General features: G+C 31.2%; 2 protein-coding genes across 2 annotated transcripts; both read left to right on the top strand.

The window, feature by feature from the left end:
• The first annotated feature begins 9324 nt into the window (after positions 1-9324).
• LOC131859650 (protein LURP-one-related 5-like) lies at positions 9325-10486 on the top strand. The gene is made up of 2 exons (XM_059213652.1): positions 9325-9601; positions 9703-10486. The coding sequence occupies exons 1-2, from the start codon at positions 9353-9355 to the stop codon at positions 10051-10053; spliced, it is 600 nt and encodes a 199-aa protein (XP_059069635.1). The 5' UTR covers positions 9325-9352; the 3' UTR covers positions 10054-10486.
• Positions 10487-14562: 4076 nt separating this feature from the next.
• LOC131039273 (protein LURP-one-related 12-like) lies at positions 14563-15056 on the top strand. Its single transcript, XM_059212834.1, has 2 exons — positions 14563-14604; positions 14706-15056. Exons 1-2 carry the CDS (start codon positions 14563-14565, stop codon positions 15054-15056), a joined length of 393 nt encoding a protein of 130 aa, XP_059068817.1.
• Positions 15057-18188: the final 3132 nt, after the last annotated feature.

Raw genomic sequence — 18188 nt, 5'->3', positions numbered from 1 at the left:
TTAGATACACACACACCATTTGCCAACAAACTCAGCATGAAACACAACATTGACCTAATAGGAAAAAGATAGGTCGGTAGCAAAAACCCTAAACCCTAATCATTTAGGTTGAGCATTTTAGGAGGTTCAATCCTGACCATTGAACACTTTGCATTTGAATACAACAGTGTTGAACAGATCTCAAGACAATCTCCATCGTTCATTCTTCACCGCTTCATGGAGGCGATGACCCATCACGTGTTCTCCACCGTTTACAGAGACTTCGCACATTCCTAAGGTAGATAGGATCAATCTCCTTTATGCAAGGTCCTTCACACGCATGAGGCTTATGTGGCAACATGATCCAGTCTCCATTAGATCACCAATACAATGCAAACTCATCACACAAGTCCATCGGTTGAATAACACAGACTCGAAACACTTCAACCGGAAACCCTGAAGCTGAGACTACCAACCGATAGTCATACCATATTGGGCCATGATAAAAACATTTTGTATGTCGGTTTGCATTTCATCATACCGGTTCACCTGAACAAGCATACCGCTTCACCTTTTGCACATATACCAGTTCACAACATATACTGGTTTACTTTGCCAGTTGCTTAACTAGTAGTTGCCTAGCTGGTTCACTCTTTAGCATATTGACATCAATGACAACAAAATATCATCATGTCAACATACTCTGCACAAATGCCAACAATATGATTGCAGTTGTAGATTAAATTCAACGTGATTTTGACAACAACAAGTTTCACATACCTAATTTATGCATACAAATCAAGGACGCAATCTCTCAAACATCCTTTCGCAAATCTTTACCTCTGAAAATTCTTGCTTGAATGCTTCAAACAATTCACTTTGTGTTGTATCTAATAAATATTTTGGATGTGTAATCTTTTTACCATCTTCATCTATCATCTGTATAGTTTCCCTTCTATTGGAAGAAACGGAAGATTGGTTGGTCCAATAATCAATGACCTATCTTTTTACATCTTCGGAAATTTTGTCTTCTCTAAAAACCCTACATATATTTACCCAATTCTTTTCAATGTTTTCATCCAACATATTCCTCTTCCTAATGTATCTTTGAACAGTTCTTCTAGATATATGCATCAATTGAGAAATTACATTAACCTGATTTCTACGAGTCAATTTCTTACTAGTAATCATATTCATCAATGCTCTATGTGCAACACTTAAATTAACACCTCGACTTGTGTTGTCAATACAATTCAATGCTTCTTGTAAATTTTCAATTATAGTTTCTTTTACTAATTTATAAGGAGAACTTTTCTTATTATCAACACCCAACAACTCCAAAACATGTTTCATTTCCCTTTTCCTAAATAATTTAGCAAATAATTGTGCTCTTCCAATAATAGACTCATTTTTAAAATAATCATCCCACGATTTCTTACCATGCAATTTTAATGTGATTTTAGGTATCATATCTTCAAATAGAATTTTATTGAAAAGCCTATCTTCATCCATTTCCATCAAATTTTTCATACCAGAAAAAAAAATCATCTCCTACTTGAGTAGATGTTTCTTGAACATCAACAGATTATTGTTGACTATGTTTTGTATGACCTTTCATCTTATCGCCCCTTTTACAATCATACAAACTTGATCTAGTCCTCTTATTCCCCATTGAAAAAAATACTCAGATCTTCAAAATTTCGTGCTTTGAACCTAAAAACAAAAAAATGCAAATGTACCATATATAAGAAAAAAACATATTTTCCCGCACCTTTCAAGCTATTTTAAATTCTAGAAGTTATCTATATACATATATATACTTATCAGAACAATGTTAGAGTCAAATATATAAATCTAGACTTCATTTGTAAACTATGAAAGTTAAAAAAGTTATATAGTTACTTTTCCTTGTTCTTCACAAACAAAATATAAAATGAAATGTAAATTTAATTTTGCATTCTTAAACTTTATACATTGAATAAATGAAACATGTGTAAATTTTCATCCATTTAGATCATTTGATTTGAACTCCACTTTTAAACATTTAGAAAATAAAAAAATAACATTCAAGAAATAAAACCTAGTTTCTACCAAACATAAGATAAAGAGTAAGAAATTAAGTCTAGTTGGATTCTACATTTGACTATGCAACATGTACATATGAACGTGATTTAATAACATTAATTTCTTGAAATCTAAAGTAGCTAATATATAGAGAATTTGAGTCAAGTATTAGTTTCAAAACAAATATACTTAAGTAATAAATAGTGTTGAATATACTCAATTTCATTAGTGTTTGATATATATATTACAAGTTCATTATTTAGTTCTTTTAAGTATGTAAATAAGAATGAATCTACGCATATATATATATATATATATATATATATATATATATATATATATATATATATATATATATATATATATATATATATATATATATATATATATATATATATATATATATATATATATATATATATATATGAACATGTATAAACGACTCCATACACGCAAAAAAAAATGGATAAATGCATACATATATAAATAAAAACATATGGAATCCATGTACATGTAAATAAAAGATTCAAGATAAGATACACATGATTGAATCCACAATTAATGTTTAATATAAAAAAATTTAAAAAATAAAGTGTAATATAATTTACTTGAAAACAAATGATTGAATCCACAATTAATGATTAATTAAATAAAGTTTAATTAAATCTAAAAAATATAAATAGTTTTGAAAAAACCTTCAAATATTTGTATATATTTGAACATAATTGAAAAAATAATTTAAAATAACATAATTGAAAATAAAAGATTGAAGCATAAATAATGAATAATAAAATAAAGTTTAAAAAATCCTTAAAAAAAATTAATTTCCCAAAAAAGATCCCATATCGTAAATTAAGCATGACTGAAAAAAGTAATTTACAATAACATACTTGGAAAGGGTAGATGCCTTTGAAAACAACAATCAAAATCTTCACCCCTTTATAAAATTAGAAATAATCGCCCTTTATAATCTTCCTCCTCGATAAAAAATGCCACTTTATTTCAGAAAAAAATATGATTTTATCCTAAAATCACTTTTATTATTTTTGCACTTGATTGAAATTGGTTTTTTTATTGAAAAAATAAATATTATTTTATATGGGGTTGAAGCGACCAGATGCTTGTACGACCGGTCGCGTCAGCCTTCATAGTTACAGTCAGAAGTGTTCCAACCAAAAATAGTTCCGGTCGGAACGCTTTCAGTTGGAAACCTTTCCGGCGGGAACTATCTATGTAGAATGCCACGTGGCCGCCACATCAACAAAAATGCTGATTTTCTGAAACTTGTGACTTCTGCAAAAAAAATCAATAGGTAAATTAAATTTATTAAAAAAACTAAAAATACCCTTTTGTAGAGATTGAATTCACGATTCTACTCATATAGTTTTTCTAATGTTTTTATTATATTTAATATATAAAAAACTAAAAATACTACAAGTAGGTATTCTTTTGTTCGGTAAGAGACTAGTTTGAAAAATAAAACAAAATATCGAATAAATTAAAAAAAAATTGAAAAAAATATGGTTCACTAGAGGAGATAGTCTTCTCCAATAGGGTGTTTTTCATTTTTTTATTATCATAAATTGAATAGAAAAATTATGGTGGGAGACAAAAATTGTCAAATTCTGGTATATTCAACTTCCAAATGCTATAACAAAGAAAATATACATCAAAAATTTAAAACAATTTTGATACACTCTATATATATGTCATCTATAATGGATATCAAAATCGGAAAAAAATAAGTTGATTTACATTTTCTTTTGTGGTGGGAACTAAACCTCCTATTTTTTAGCAATAAAAAAGTGGACTTTAAAGCTAAAAAAAACATATAAATTATTGACAAAAAAAATTCAAAAAATAGTAGACTTAAACTTCACTAAATTTTACACATTTCATCAGTTTACATCATCTTCAAATTCAAAATACAAATGCCACTTTTATGGTGATGAAATTGAACAGTTATTGTTGTGTTAACCTTTTCCTTTGTAAAAGTGTGACACAGGTTTGTACTTTTACCCTTCTTCAGTTACTAGTGCTTTGGAATTAAGATGCAATTTGTATTCTCTTATGTAATGTTTAAATCATGTATCTAGAATAGATTTCCATTTATATTCATTATGTTATATGAACACTCTCTTTGAGAGGAAGATGTAATGTAAATTTAATGTAATGATGTTTTTTATTAAGATAAACGGGTTTAACAGGGACTCGAAACCCGAATCCAACAACAAAAAATAAAACCAGTAGCGAGCCAGGGTCTAAACAACAACCAAATAGCTACAAAAACAGGGGATACACCCCACATCTCCTAACAAAATGCAATGAAAAAAGAACAAAATAGTAACTAGCAAAAACAGAAAGCTAGCCAAGAGCTTTCATGAAACCCATATTTTTCAGGATTATTTTTTTGTTAATATCTTTGAGCTCTTCCATGATAAATCTTGAATTTCTCCTCTCTTGGTTCTTGCTTCTAGTCCTAGTAGAGGGACCAGTAGAAGTCTGCATATCCTCGTCTTGTGTGTTTATCTCCACACTTCTTACTTGACTTGGCGACTGAAGGCAAAATGCTGCTTAATGGTTGGGCTCTTTGGATAGCCTCTTTTCTTATTTCCACTAGTCCCCTGAGGTTGCCCTTTAATTCCTCCATACTTTTTTCCTGTTGTACAATTCTTGACTCATGCTCAATTTTTATAACCCGAACATCTTCCATTAATTTTTGAGTCATCCTCAGTAGCTTGTCAGTTTTTTCTCGCATAGGATTCTCAGTAAAGGTATTGTTGACATCATTAATGCCCCTTTTTAAGAGGGAAATTTCACTATTCATCCAACAGAAACACTTCTCTTGATATATGGTAGAGTTAGCTAGGAGCACTTAAAAATCCATTTCTTCCTTTATATAAACTCTCGGGGTCCACATTAAGAGGGATATCCAACTTAATTTCATCATTCCCTTTACCCTTGGTCTCCACCTCTTTCCCCAATTTCTTTTTTTTCGATCTTTGAGGTTCCAAGTCTTGGGGTTTAGAAAGGGGGTCTTTCAACTTTTGGCTACTCTGGGGCAGTTTTTTCTTTTCCTGCTACTGTTGGTACCAGGAGTAGCTTTCTGTGAGGGGCACTCATCCTCCAATGATTGATACTTTGATTCATCAAACACCTGGAGGTCATTCCAGTCCATGGCCACTTCACCCACCTCCTTCTCATCCAACTCGGTATCAGAAACCATATGCACATCATGACTAGCCAAAGATTTAGGATTTTCACAACAGGGGAAGGTTTAACCTCATGCACTTTTCCATATTCCATAATAAGTAAGATTAACTCCTCATGCAATATAGGACTTTCATTATTTTTGGCATGATTTAAAAGACTATGCTCAAGCGAAGAAAGTAAATAAAAGGGAATATAAATTTTCCTATCATGCCTAAAATGGTGAAGAATGGTGAAATGATAGGAAAAAATGCTAGCATAGCAGTCGTCCAGAGTTATGTACCTCATTATAATCTCCACCATGTTCTCCCAAAGCTTCAAGAGATGTTTCCTATTGTAGCCAACATCAAGAATTTTCCTCACTTTGTTTGTCATAGAAGATTGGTAGGGGTTCCTCTGAGTTCTTCATTTCTCTGTAGAACTTCTTTTCTTCCATATTTAAACTTGCAATTTGTCCTATGAAAGGCTCATCAATCCTAAATTCGGCACCATACACACATAGAATGTCTTTATTCCAACCCTTCACAAATTCTTCTGTCAACCTGTGATTTTGGCTATGCAAATTTATGAGGTAGGGCTCAAGACTGCCATTCACAATTTCAATCCACAACTCCTTGTTTTGTTCCTACTTCTGGCAAGTAGACAACTCCATTTTGTTCTTGTCTCCTCCCATAGAAAGAGTGTTCATAGAAATAAAACCAAACCTGAACCAGTTGATACATAACCAGACCTACAAAAACAATCTAGAAATTAATATACCCTTATTTTGAGAGATGCCTTTACTCATGTGAATCGATGACATACTTAATATTCGGTCGCTGGGCAAGATTTTCGGCATCCCTTCATGCCAATTCACACAAGTGAATTGGGAAGGAATCCCTCTTTGTCCACCATTTTATTTCATCATTTAACACACTAAGATTTACCATGTAATCCGCAAACATATTCCCTTCCCTAAAGACATGAGTAATTTGAATTTAATCCAAATTGGCAATCATATTGAGGCATGTTTGATTGTCCAGCTGGGAGGCATCTTTTTAGTCAAACAATTAATGATATTTAGAGAGTCACTTTTTAACCAGACCTTTTTATGTCCTCTATGAATAGAAAGTTGGATCCCACTGCAGCTATTAGTTTTTTTGTGATTTAATGTAATGATGTTGACTATGTAATTGTTTTGTGATTTTAGATAGTACATAGTGTTGGTATTGTCTATCCCTTATGAATAATTAGGTTCATAGTGAGCATTTGTTACTTGTAATACATTAAATAATAATTTATGAGCAAAGTTTCATTTATCTAAATTCAGTTGCTATGGTTATATGATAATGTGGAAAGTAATCTTAGGAACATTTGGATTTAGGATTTAAAATGAACCTAGTTTCTAGGGTAATCATGTTGTTTAGTTCTTATATGATATTGTGTCTATGTTAAGATTCATCTATTTATGTTAATGCATTATGTTATGCAATGGATAGTTTAGATTTTCTTCTTATACCTTAGTAAGTGTAGTGTTACCTTGTAGTGACATTAGGGGACCTTAAAGGATGTAAGTGTTATTATTTTAAGGTTTTTCCACTTGTTCTTAGATGAGTTGTTCTCATGTTTAATATTATGTTATTCAATATTATAGTTTAATGAGTTAATTTATCTTTCTAGGAAGAAAAAAAAATGTGTTTTCCTCCTTGAGGTTAGTTGTTGTGTTGTCCTCTGGGGTACCTTAGTGGGGCATTACACATATCATGGCTGAAAATCATGTCAATTAAAGAAATTTAGTCTAAATGAAATCGAGTCATAAACCCACAATAAAGCCAATTGGACATTGGTGTAGTGGAAAATAAAATTGTTAACTATCTTAAACTACGTACATAATAGACATCTAGGTTTTAACACAACTTGATATTAACCATTATGCAATAAAAAGACTTTGGTAGAGTAAATGTAAAGAAAAATGATCAATATTGGATTGCACAATAGCTTCTATAACTATCTTAAATAATTCAACTCAAATAAAAAATAGTCTAGAGAGATCATCTTAAATTTAATTTTCTAACCATAGGTTAACGAGAATACATACAAATAGAGACATCCTTTCTTTTTTAGTGCAAGTATATAAATGGGTATCAATATGCCATTTTCAATTTTTTCACATAGGCTTAGTCGGTTTCATATAAATCTTGCAAAAATGTTGAAGAGGCATTGTTTGAATGGTCATTTGGTAAGCCTCTTTATCTATATTAATTAGGTTATGGATAGCTTTATATTAAGGCCATGAAACATATATATATACAAAAAAACAAAATATTTTAACTATAAGTCATGAATATGTCTATTCCATATTGTGAAGATCTTAAGAGAGTGCATCTATATGATTTCATCAAATGGCTTGTATCCAAAAACTATGTTAGGAGACAACAAATTTAGGGTAAATATTAACATCAAAATGTCGTTTTACATAAACCATTAAAAAATAGGATACTTTTTTTAATAAATAATGTAAAAAGAGAAAAAAATCAATTTCTATGTATGATGAGATATTAGATATTGAAGTAATTATTTTACTCATATTTTTATGTAGCTTTACATTCTATGCAAAAATATATTGAAGAAACATGAAATTATAAATATTATATTAAATCAACTTATAAAAAATTATTAGAATTGCAATATTTCCTTACAAAGATTAGAAAAAATTACTTTTAAGATAGAAATTAAAGCAACATAAAACATACAAATAAGCATTATTATTTTTCCAAGACAAATAAACCAACATAAAATCTAAAAAAGAACTTGAATAAAATTCAACATTCAATTTAAAACTAGGAATCAAAAAGAATTACTTTAGTAAAAGGAATACAATATTTATTTCAAATATTTAAATAGGTCCTCCTAAATCATATAATTGAGTGAGTTAATTTTTTATTTAATTACTTCAATAAATAACTACAATACAACTTTGGTATTTCTATAATTTCTTTGGAGGTGCCTTTTTAGTCAAACTTTACCCTAATTAGTACAAGAATTGATGATTAATAAATTAGGACAATTGTAAAACTCAATGTCATTTTAGAGAAACCATGACTATATAAATTCTCTAAATTTCCAAATATTTATAGCTGCAAAGTATCATGTAATTTGAACCTAAGAATAGAATAAAAAAAACCTTGTGATAAGATTGAAATATACAACTTGCTTAACTCCTTGTTAGATCTTTAAGATTCAATCAACTATAATAACGAAGTATGCAACCAACTTAATCACTAATTAAATTGTTAAGATTCAATCAACTATTATAAAGATCAATGGATAATAGTGAATGTTAATGTGAAAGATGATATGAATGTCATTACATTAAAATTTGAATATTCAAACTTTATATAAACAACTAACCAATAAAAATGTTTTTGTTGTTTTACTATTGTCCAATGTCTGATTTGTTATTGGCTCTCTTTTGTTGTATTGTTTTGTTGTGTTAAAATTCTAGATTCCTTCAAAAACTGTTTTCCTTTAATAAAAAACTGACCACTAAAAATATTAAACTAATAAGAAAACTTAATAAATTGTTCATATACAGATTTGAATAGTTCTATCTTACAATTCCAATATCAAATAAATTTGAAGAAAAAACTTAAATGATAATTTTACTAAATAATTGATATTTGATCAACGCCTAATTTTTCTAAAACATAAAAGTAAAAATGTCTCCCTACACGGAACATTGTGGGCCTTTCACAATCTAACTAGTGTTCTGGATGTTAAATTGAAACGTGTTGCATTCCACTTCCGTGTTTGGCTTCCTTATCCGCAAAACGCTGGAATAAATATTTTATAGTGTGAAAACGACCCTGTGACATTGACGCAGTTTAGAAAAGCCAAGAGCCATTCAGGCTGCGATGACTTTTGCAGGGCCCATAGCTCAACATCTACACGTAATCATGCATTACACACGTTTACTGCATGTTTTTAATTGGGACTCGGAGAAAATTAAGCCGTACAAAGATATTTATAAGAGAGGCAAGGATCAAAGGGTAAATCATCCACAGCTTTTCTTTCCTTTTGTTTCTGATAAGTAGCAGCCGGGTATCTGTGAGCTCCAACAATGCCTCAAGTTCACCCTCTCTCTTCCATCTCATCTCCCCATGTTTGTACTGATCAAAGGTTTTGTTCAAGCTCGTCCACCCACTTCACAGTTTGGACGAAATCCCTCTTATTTAATGGTAAAGGATTTACTGTTTTCGATTCGTTGGGACATCTGGTTTTCAGAGTGGATAACTATGCATCCAATGTTAGAAACGAAGTAATTCTCATGGATGATGCAGGCCAACTTCTTCTTAGATTGCGGCGCAAGGTATTCTTCTCCTTTCCTCTTACCCTAACGACATGAATATCAAGATTATTTACCCAAAATTCTTCTTAGATAAAGTCTGACATCTGGTTTGGATTTAACAGAAATGGAGTTTTAGGAAGAGATGGGAAGCATTCAGAGGATATCCACTAGAATCTGATAAGCCCAAATTTAGCCTTAAAAAGTCCTCGGGCTTTTCAAATAATATAAAGGCCGGCGTATTTGTAGATGGAAGTAGAGAAATTAAGAAGTGTGTTTACCAGATGGAAGGGTCGTTGTGCAAGGCATCGTGCACAATTTTCAGTGCCTCTGGAGATATCATCGCACAGATTAAACGAAAGGAAGCAAAATCGGACATAATGCTGGGGAATGATGTTTTGAGCCTGGTTGTGGAAGCGAGAGTTGATCAAGCATTTGTAATGGGCCTGCTTATCATGTTTAATCAGATGAGCTAAAAGAAGATTTGCCGAAGATGGTACAAATCAAGCCAACTGGAAATGAGTTGCCCACTCGGCCATAACGTGTTTTCTTCCACCACAACGGACCCGCAGACATTTTCTTGCCTTATGATGAGCAAATTTCATAAGATGCAAGGTGCAGATTCAATCCAGAGAGCCTGGTTTGTGATCCGTAGGACTCGGAGTGTATGTACACCGTCCCTTAAAATATTTCTGACAGGAATTTAGTAGCTCTTAGGCATTTCTATTATAAAATCCTGGACAAAAAATATGTCACGATTCAATTTGGACATCGTATATAAACAGGTCCAAATGACAATTATAACACAAAAATTAGCAGCAGCAAACAGGAGAAAACAGAGAGAAATGGCTGAAGAAAATATATTGACCTAGTTCTTATTGCATTCAATTCAACAATGTACAATGATGATATTGTTTATAATGAGTTTCTAAGATCTAGAAACTTTTAGCTTTCTTAATGTTCAGTCTTATTTTTTCTTAACATGATGATAGCAATTCAATAACAAACTTCTCCAATCTTTAAGCTTTACCATGTAAAGAGGTACAAGTTCAAATTAAGGCTAAAATTTATTCAAGAAACTTGTAATTAATTATATCACATAGGTACATTATGATTGTGGAGTAATATTGAAGGAGGTATCCAATTATCAATTAAAGTTCACAATTGTTTGGGATCTTGACCACCAAAAGTCTATATATCATATAGAACATTCCATAGTGTTGGGCGATTTTTTAAGTACTTATTACATTGATTGCTGCAGTTGTTGATTGGTTACCCTTTTTGTGGCAATTTGTGACAACTACTTCTATTTTCTCCTGTATAAATATTGTTCTATGTTGATCAAATGAATCATTCAAGTATTCACCCCTTCAGATGGTATCAGAGGGTCTATTTTCTGAGCCTGTGATAGGACAATTACCCACCACTAGGCAATTTCATGGAAGAGCATAATGAAAAGCGTATATCTGACTAAGCTTAGCTAATCACAGAGTGAAAATAGCCCTTCTGTTCAAAGTTAGTGTTCTATCTTTCACTTAAGAAAGTTGTCGAATGATGCCACCACTGTCCATTTTCTCTTAGCGAAGACCAGAGTGGCGTAAGGCATAAGGAGACCGTGTGGTAAGTAGTTGAGGAAAGAAGAATAAAGAGCAGCGCAGATGTTGAAATTTTGCATGGATGAAGTCTCGTGTGAATTTTTTCTTTTCACTTAAAATTTATAAAGGAAACGCCAATAGAAGGAAGACAAAGTGAATCTTGTAAGGCCAGGAGCACTGTGCAAGACGTGAGAAACAATATCTAATATTGTCTTTGATGGACAAAGTGACAACGTGAACGACAGGGGATTACGTGCAATTGTGCAAAGCTGACCCAATTTCTATAAGGTGGAGTGATCCAATTATATATATATTTGAATGTGAGAAGAGACACTAGTGAAGACAATCCCAAATGATAAGGTACTTCTTTTTGTTATTCTCAATGGTGTTGGTTTGTGAAGGATTTGAAGTAGGTTGATAATAGTTTGTATTTTCTAAACTGGTAATTTTATTGGACAACTATGCTGGATTTAGTCTTTATATTTGGAAAATGAAAATTCAAATGCGATTGATAAACAAGAATTTATGGGGAATAGTAAGTGAAAAGGAAAAAGTATCTACTGATGCAACTAAACTATTAGATTGGAATAGCAAAGATGATAAAGTGAAGGCTATTATGGTCTTTCTATTACTGACTTTGAATCACATTATATAGATTTAGATAAATCACCAAATGAATTTGGGATAATCTGAACAAATTGTTTGGAGCAAAAGAAGTCAATGCAAAGTTCTCCCTAAAACTTACATTGTTTAGGTACAAAATGGAAGATTGAATCACAATGTCAAACCATAAAAGTAATTTGAGATATCTCGTTATGCAATTGGTGGAGGTTAAGACTCATGTAGATGATGATGATGCTAAGGCCATCTTGTAAATAGCTTGCCTTCTAAATACAATAATGTTATTTTTACGCTCAGTCAAATACCTTCACAAACTATAAAAGGTATGATTTCAGCCCTTCAAGCAGAAGAAAAGACGAAAAACGAATATACAAAAGATGATCCTTTCTAGAATAAAGCTCTACATTCATAGAGCAATAATAAATGGTTAGGTAAAAACAAAAGAAAATGCATGTTTTTATTGTAAGAAAAAGGGACACATACTAAATTTTTGTTATATCCATGCAAGTGACATTTTTAAAGCGAACCTTAAAGATGAATTAGATGTAAGCAATGTTGGTTTCATTGAAGATGAAGATTCAATAGATGATGAGCATTTTGTTAATGACTCTTTTGGTGGTGCTAATTTTGCATTAGTACTTTGAGCCTTCAATTTGGACTTTGGTGGTGCTAATTTTCCTTGTAGATGTTGATGGATTCAAAGAATACATATATTGTGAATTTTTCATTTTTGGAGACACATTTGGGGTTTGCTGAAGAGCTTGAGTATGGATGGTTTCCCAGAGAGTTCATAATGCTATGATTGAGAATTGTCACCCTTACAAGGGTCAAGAGAAAATTTGGAGGATTTTTGTCCAAAATAATTTGGTGTATGTGATTTTAGAGTTCCGAACTAAGAGCTCAAGGATTCAACTTGGAGCTACACCTTTACGAGGGTCACGAGGCAACTTGGGGGAGTTCCACTTGATTCAAGATTTGGTTCTTCAAAGAAATACCTTCTCAAAGCTATGTATTTTTTTTATGTAATCAATAAATTTTGTTGTGTAATTCTTAAAGGGGGTCCCTTGGCTAGGGTGAATCTTGAGATTTAGATGGTACATTTGTGGGAACAATGTAATAACGAGGGGAATGTTGGCAATTTTCTAAGATGTTATTACATTGGTTGTTATAGTTGTTGATTGGTTATAATTGTTGTGGCCATTTGTGACAACCACTTTTACTTTCTCCTATACAAATATTGCTCCATGTTGATCAAATAAATCATTCAAGTAATCACCCCTTCACATAGATGTCTCAATGCAAGTGCATTATTTTATAAATTTTACACATTTTTTATTATGAATGGATGGAATTAGTTCTAGAAACAATGAATGCCATTTTAGTGAATTTTTGTTATTATTTTTCTTTCTAAATAGATTCATATCTTATTTGTAATGAAACTAATAGATCTTTGCAAAAAAAAATGAATGGAATGAGATCACATCTTAAAGTCATGTTAACAAGGTAAAATATAAGAATTTAAGTATAACAAATTTTATAACAAGAAAACAATTGCAACAGCAAAAAACATAGTTACGAAAAAAAAAATCATAAAATGACATAATTATAAAGAAAGAGAAAAATTAGCAACCCAAGTTTTAAGATCGCGTATTAGTAGGTTGATTATTATCAACTATTCCATTTGACGATAATTTTGTGCTAAGTAGAAAATTTTGAAATATTGTGGTAAGATTAAAGTTTGGAACTTATGAAACCTCTAGTCAAACCTTTAAGATTGAATCAAGTATGGTAAATATAAATAGATGCCAATGTGAAAATAGTAATGAATGTCATTACACTTATTTGAATCTTATTTAAAGCCTTATACAAACAAACAAAAAAATATTTTTGAAATTATTATAATAATAAACTCTCGATAACAAAAATTACTTTTAATATATTAATCAAAATATTTTAAATTATTAAACAACTAAAATATTAAACTCATTAAAATAGCTTAATGAAATAATAATAAATCATTCATATATACACATATATGAATAGCTCTATCATACAAATACAATATCAAATAAATTTGACAGAAAAACAAAACTGTAAAGATAATCTTACCTAGTAATTGATCTTTGATCAACACCTAATTTTAAAATAAAAATAAAACTAAAAATGTCTCCCTGCACCCAACATTGTGAGCCTCTCACATGCTAACTATAGTTTGAATGTTGGATTGAAACGTGTTGAATTCCACTTCCGTAGACCTCATTTCGCTCCCTTATCCGCACAACGTTGGAATAAATATTTTAGTGCGAAAACCACGTTGTGAGGCTGACACAGATTAGAAAAGCCAAGAGCATGCAGGAGGCGATGACTCTTGCAGGGCCCGTTGCTCAACATCCGCATCTAGTAATCTTGCATTACACACGTGTATTACAGGTTTAATGAGAGCCAAAACAAATGTTCCAAAGGTATTTATAAGAAAGGCAAAGACCAAGAGTAAATCGTCGACAGCTTTTCTTTCTTTTTGTTTCTGATAAGTAGCAGCCTGTGTATCTGTGAGCTCCAACAATGCCTCAAGTTCATCCTCTCTCTTCCATCTCATCTCCCCATGTTTGTATTGATCAAAAGTTCTGTTCAAGCTCGGCCACCCACTTCACAGTTTGGACGAAATCTCTCTTATTTAATGGGAAAGGATTTACTGTATTCGATTCGTTGGGACATCTGGTTTTCAGAGTGGATAACTATGCATCCAATGTGAGAAACGAAGTACTTCTCATGGATGATGAAGGCCAACTTCTTCTTACAATGCGGCGCAAGGTATTCTTCTTCTTTCTTCTTATCTTAACGACATGACTATCAAGATTATTTGCCCCATATTCTTCTTGGGTAAAATCTGACATCTTGTTTGTATTTAACAGAAATGGAGTTTTAGGAAGAGATGGGAAGCATTCAGAGGAGATCCAGTAGAGTCTGATGAGCCCAAATTTAGCCTTAAAAAGTATTTGGGCTTTTCAAATAAAACTAGGGCCAAAGTATTTGTAGATGGTAGAAGACAAATTAAGCAGTGCGATTACCGGATGGAAGGGTCGTTGTGCAAGGCATCGTGCACAATATTCAGTGCGTCGGGAGATATCATCGCGCAGATTAAACGAAAGGAAGCAAAATCGGATATAATGCTGGGTAATGATGTTTTGAGCCTGGTTGTGGAGGCGGGAGTTGATCAAGCATTTTTAATGGGCCTTCTTATCATGTTTAATCAGATAAGCTAAGGGAAGATTTGTCGACGATGGTAGCAAGCAAGCTGACTGGAAATGGGTTGGCCACTCGGCCAAAACGTGTTTTCTTCCACCAGATGAAACCCGACTCTTTCTGCCTTAAGATTGGCAAATTTCATGAGATGCAAGGTGCATATTCAATCCAGAAAGCCTGGTTTGTGATCCGTAGGACACGGAGTATGTACACCGTCCCTTCAAGTATTTTTGACAGGAATTTAGTAACTTTTAGGTATTTCTATCATAAAATCCTGTGCAAAAATCATGTCACAATTCAATTTGGACGACGAGTTAAAACAGCTCCAAATAACAACTATAACCCAAATTAGCAGCAGCAAACGGGACAAAACAGAGGGAAATGGCTGAAGAAGATATATTGATGACAATATGCTATTATCATGATGCTGTTTGCAATGAATTTGAGTTTGTTAAATCTGGAAACTTTCGGCTTTGTCAATGTTTCTGTATTCTTATTTTTTTATTTTATTTTTTGCACAAGCTTATTTTCGAAGACTCCGAATGTATTTTTTGGTCATCTTTTTTTTTTTTATACGATGATAACCATTCACGAACTTCTCAATTATCAGTAGGTGGGTCCTTATCAATTATTATATTTGATAAGGGGCTTGTTCTCTGGGATCATGTTAATATGATAAAAATAATGTAGAAAATGAAGTATTTTATAGATTAACATAGTAATAAATAATCCCTTTCTACTAATAGTAGTCAATTCTTAGGTGCTTGCTCAACCTTGCCTATACTTCTAACCTACATGCAACTTATATTAGATGCTCCAAACCCATTTATTTATTATAGCTATTAAAATTATTTTTTGTGGTAGTTTATAATTTTTGTTGTTTGTCATCTAATAAGTTGGGAGGTTTATTAGTTTTTGAAGAAGTTGAGAAATACAATTTCTGAGATCCCAAGAATACCTGTCACGAAAGAAGAATGGAGGCAAAAAAGCAATAATGATTCTGAAGAAAAAGATTATCATTCAAAGAGAGAATGAATTAAAAATACAATACAATCCTTATAAAAGAAGAATATGCAACCCTAAAGTTGTGCAACCCTAAAGAAACCCTAAAGGGGTAAAGTGTATTTAATAATAAGAATGATATTAAATACCTACAATATTATTAAATGCCTAAGTTTAGCTTAAGTGTAGAGGATAATAGACTAATAATTAAATAAATAATTATTGGCTAATACATGATAACTCTAACAGTTTTGATAGGTGGTTATCATCTATCAATCTAGAGATATGGTGGGTTCTATTTTTGCAAAACCCTTTACGTGGTCTATCCTTCTAAAGGAATGGAATATTAAGAATTAGCTTTGGGAACTTGTAATACCCTCAAAGGAGATCGCCCATGTCATTGCAAAGATGTTAATGAATATTTTCCTATTTATACATTTAACAATAGCTTGAAGGATACCCTATCATTATCAACCAAATAGTATGTTTCCCAACTAATAGAATGGAAGATCATCCAAAATAACTCTACAAGTAATGTTTTGATAAATAAAAAACCTATACCACTATCCCCAATAGAGGGATCTAGCACAAGGAATTGATCAAGGCAATTTTCTATACATAGTGTAAAGGGTATTTCCCTAGTGATTTAATAAGGTCTAGAAAGGAACCATCTTTAAGGTTTTTTTTTTTAGATAGATATCAACTATACATTATAACATATGACAAAACAATAGCTTATTGTAAATAGAAAAAAATTTAAAAAAAAAAAAACTTGAGTATTTAGCAAAAAATTCCTTTATTTTTGTATGCTAAAATTGTAGCATAGTTGACGAAATTAAATAAGAAAAATAGTCACATATCATAGCATAAAATTATGCCAATTAAAGGAACATAGAGTGAATGAAATCAAAAAGTCATAAATCCACAACCAAGATAATTTGACATGGGCATAGTGAAAATAAATATACTTAACTATCTCAAACTACCTTCAAAATTGACATCTAGGTTTTAACCCAACTTAACATTAACCATTGTGCAATGGTAAGACTTTGATAGAGTAAACATTTAGAAAAAGTATCAATATTGGGTTTTACAATATCTTCTTTAACTATAAAAATGTACTCAACTCAAATAAAAAAAACTAAGTTTAGAGGGGTCATCTTAAATGTATTTTTCCAACTGTAGTTAAATGTAAAGAAATACAAATATAGACATCCTTTGTTAAGAGTGTAAGTATATAAAGAGGTACATATACCATTTCCAATCCTTCCACAAAGGCTTAGTAGATTTCATATAAATCTTGCAAAAATGTTGAAGAGGCACTGTTTGAATGAACATTTGGTAATCTTTTTATCTATAATATTTAGGCTATAGTTAGCTTTTGATTGAGGAAATAATTTTAATTATAAGTCATGATTATGTCTAATCCAAGTTGTGAAGCTCTTGAGAGAGCGCATTTATATGATCTCATTCAATGGCTTGTATCAAAAACCTATGTTAGGATATTAGCAAATGAGGGTAAATCCAAGTTGTGGAGCTCTTGAGAGAACACATCTATATGATTCTATCCAATTGCTTGTATCAAAAAACTATGTTATGAGACTAACAAATGACCGTAAATCCTAACATCAAAATGTCATTTTCCTAGACCCTTAGAACATAAGATTTTTTTATCTAAAACTAATGTAAAACAAATTAGATTTTCATGTATGATGACATAATTAGATATTCAAATGATTATTTTAGTCATATTGGCATGTATCTTTGTGTTCTATATGAAATGTATTAAAGCAACATGAAATGATAAATACCAAACTGTTTAATCAATTTAAAAATAATAATTAGAACTATTAAATTTCATTATAAAGATTTTTAAAAATTAAGATAAAAATAAAAGCAACATAAAACATGCAAATAAGCATAACTATTTTCGAAAAATAAAGCAACGTAAAACTAGAAAAGGAAATTTCACTATAATTCAACATTCATTTTACAATTAGAAATTATAAAAAATAAATTTAATTAAAGGAGTAAATAATTTTTTAAATATATGTAAATGGATCCTTCTAACTCATGTAATTGTGTGAGTTATTTTTATTCTATTTTATTACCTTAACAAAGAGTTAAAATACAACTTCACTATTTCTAGA

This window comes from Cryptomeria japonica, chromosome 10 (assembly GCF_030272615.1).
Source record: "Cryptomeria japonica chromosome 10, Sugi_1.0, whole genome shotgun sequence".
Classification (NCBI taxonomy): domain Eukaryota; kingdom Viridiplantae; phylum Streptophyta; class Pinopsida; order Cupressales; family Cupressaceae; genus Cryptomeria; species Cryptomeria japonica.
The sequence above is the reverse complement of the archived record's forward strand: the minus strand, read 5'-3'. Positions and strand labels throughout refer to the sequence as shown.

Excerpts from the sequence above, each read along its gene's own strand:
- LOC131859650 (XM_059213652.1), top strand. The coding sequence starts at position 9,353 with ATGCCTCAAGTTCACCCTCTCTCTTCCATCTCATCTCCCCATGTTTGT. Across the intron at positions 9,602-9,702 it reads TTCTTAGATTGCGGCGCAAG|AAATGGAGTTTTAGGAAGAG; the intron begins GTATTCTTCTCC and ends TGGATTTAACAG.
- LOC131039273 (XM_059212834.1), top strand. The coding sequence starts at position 14,563 with ATGGATGATGAAGGCCAACTTCTTCTTACAATGCGGCGCAAG. Across the intron at positions 14,605-14,705 it reads TTCTTACAATGCGGCGCAAG|AAATGGAGTTTTAGGAAGAG; the intron begins GTATTCTTCTTC and ends TGTATTTAACAG.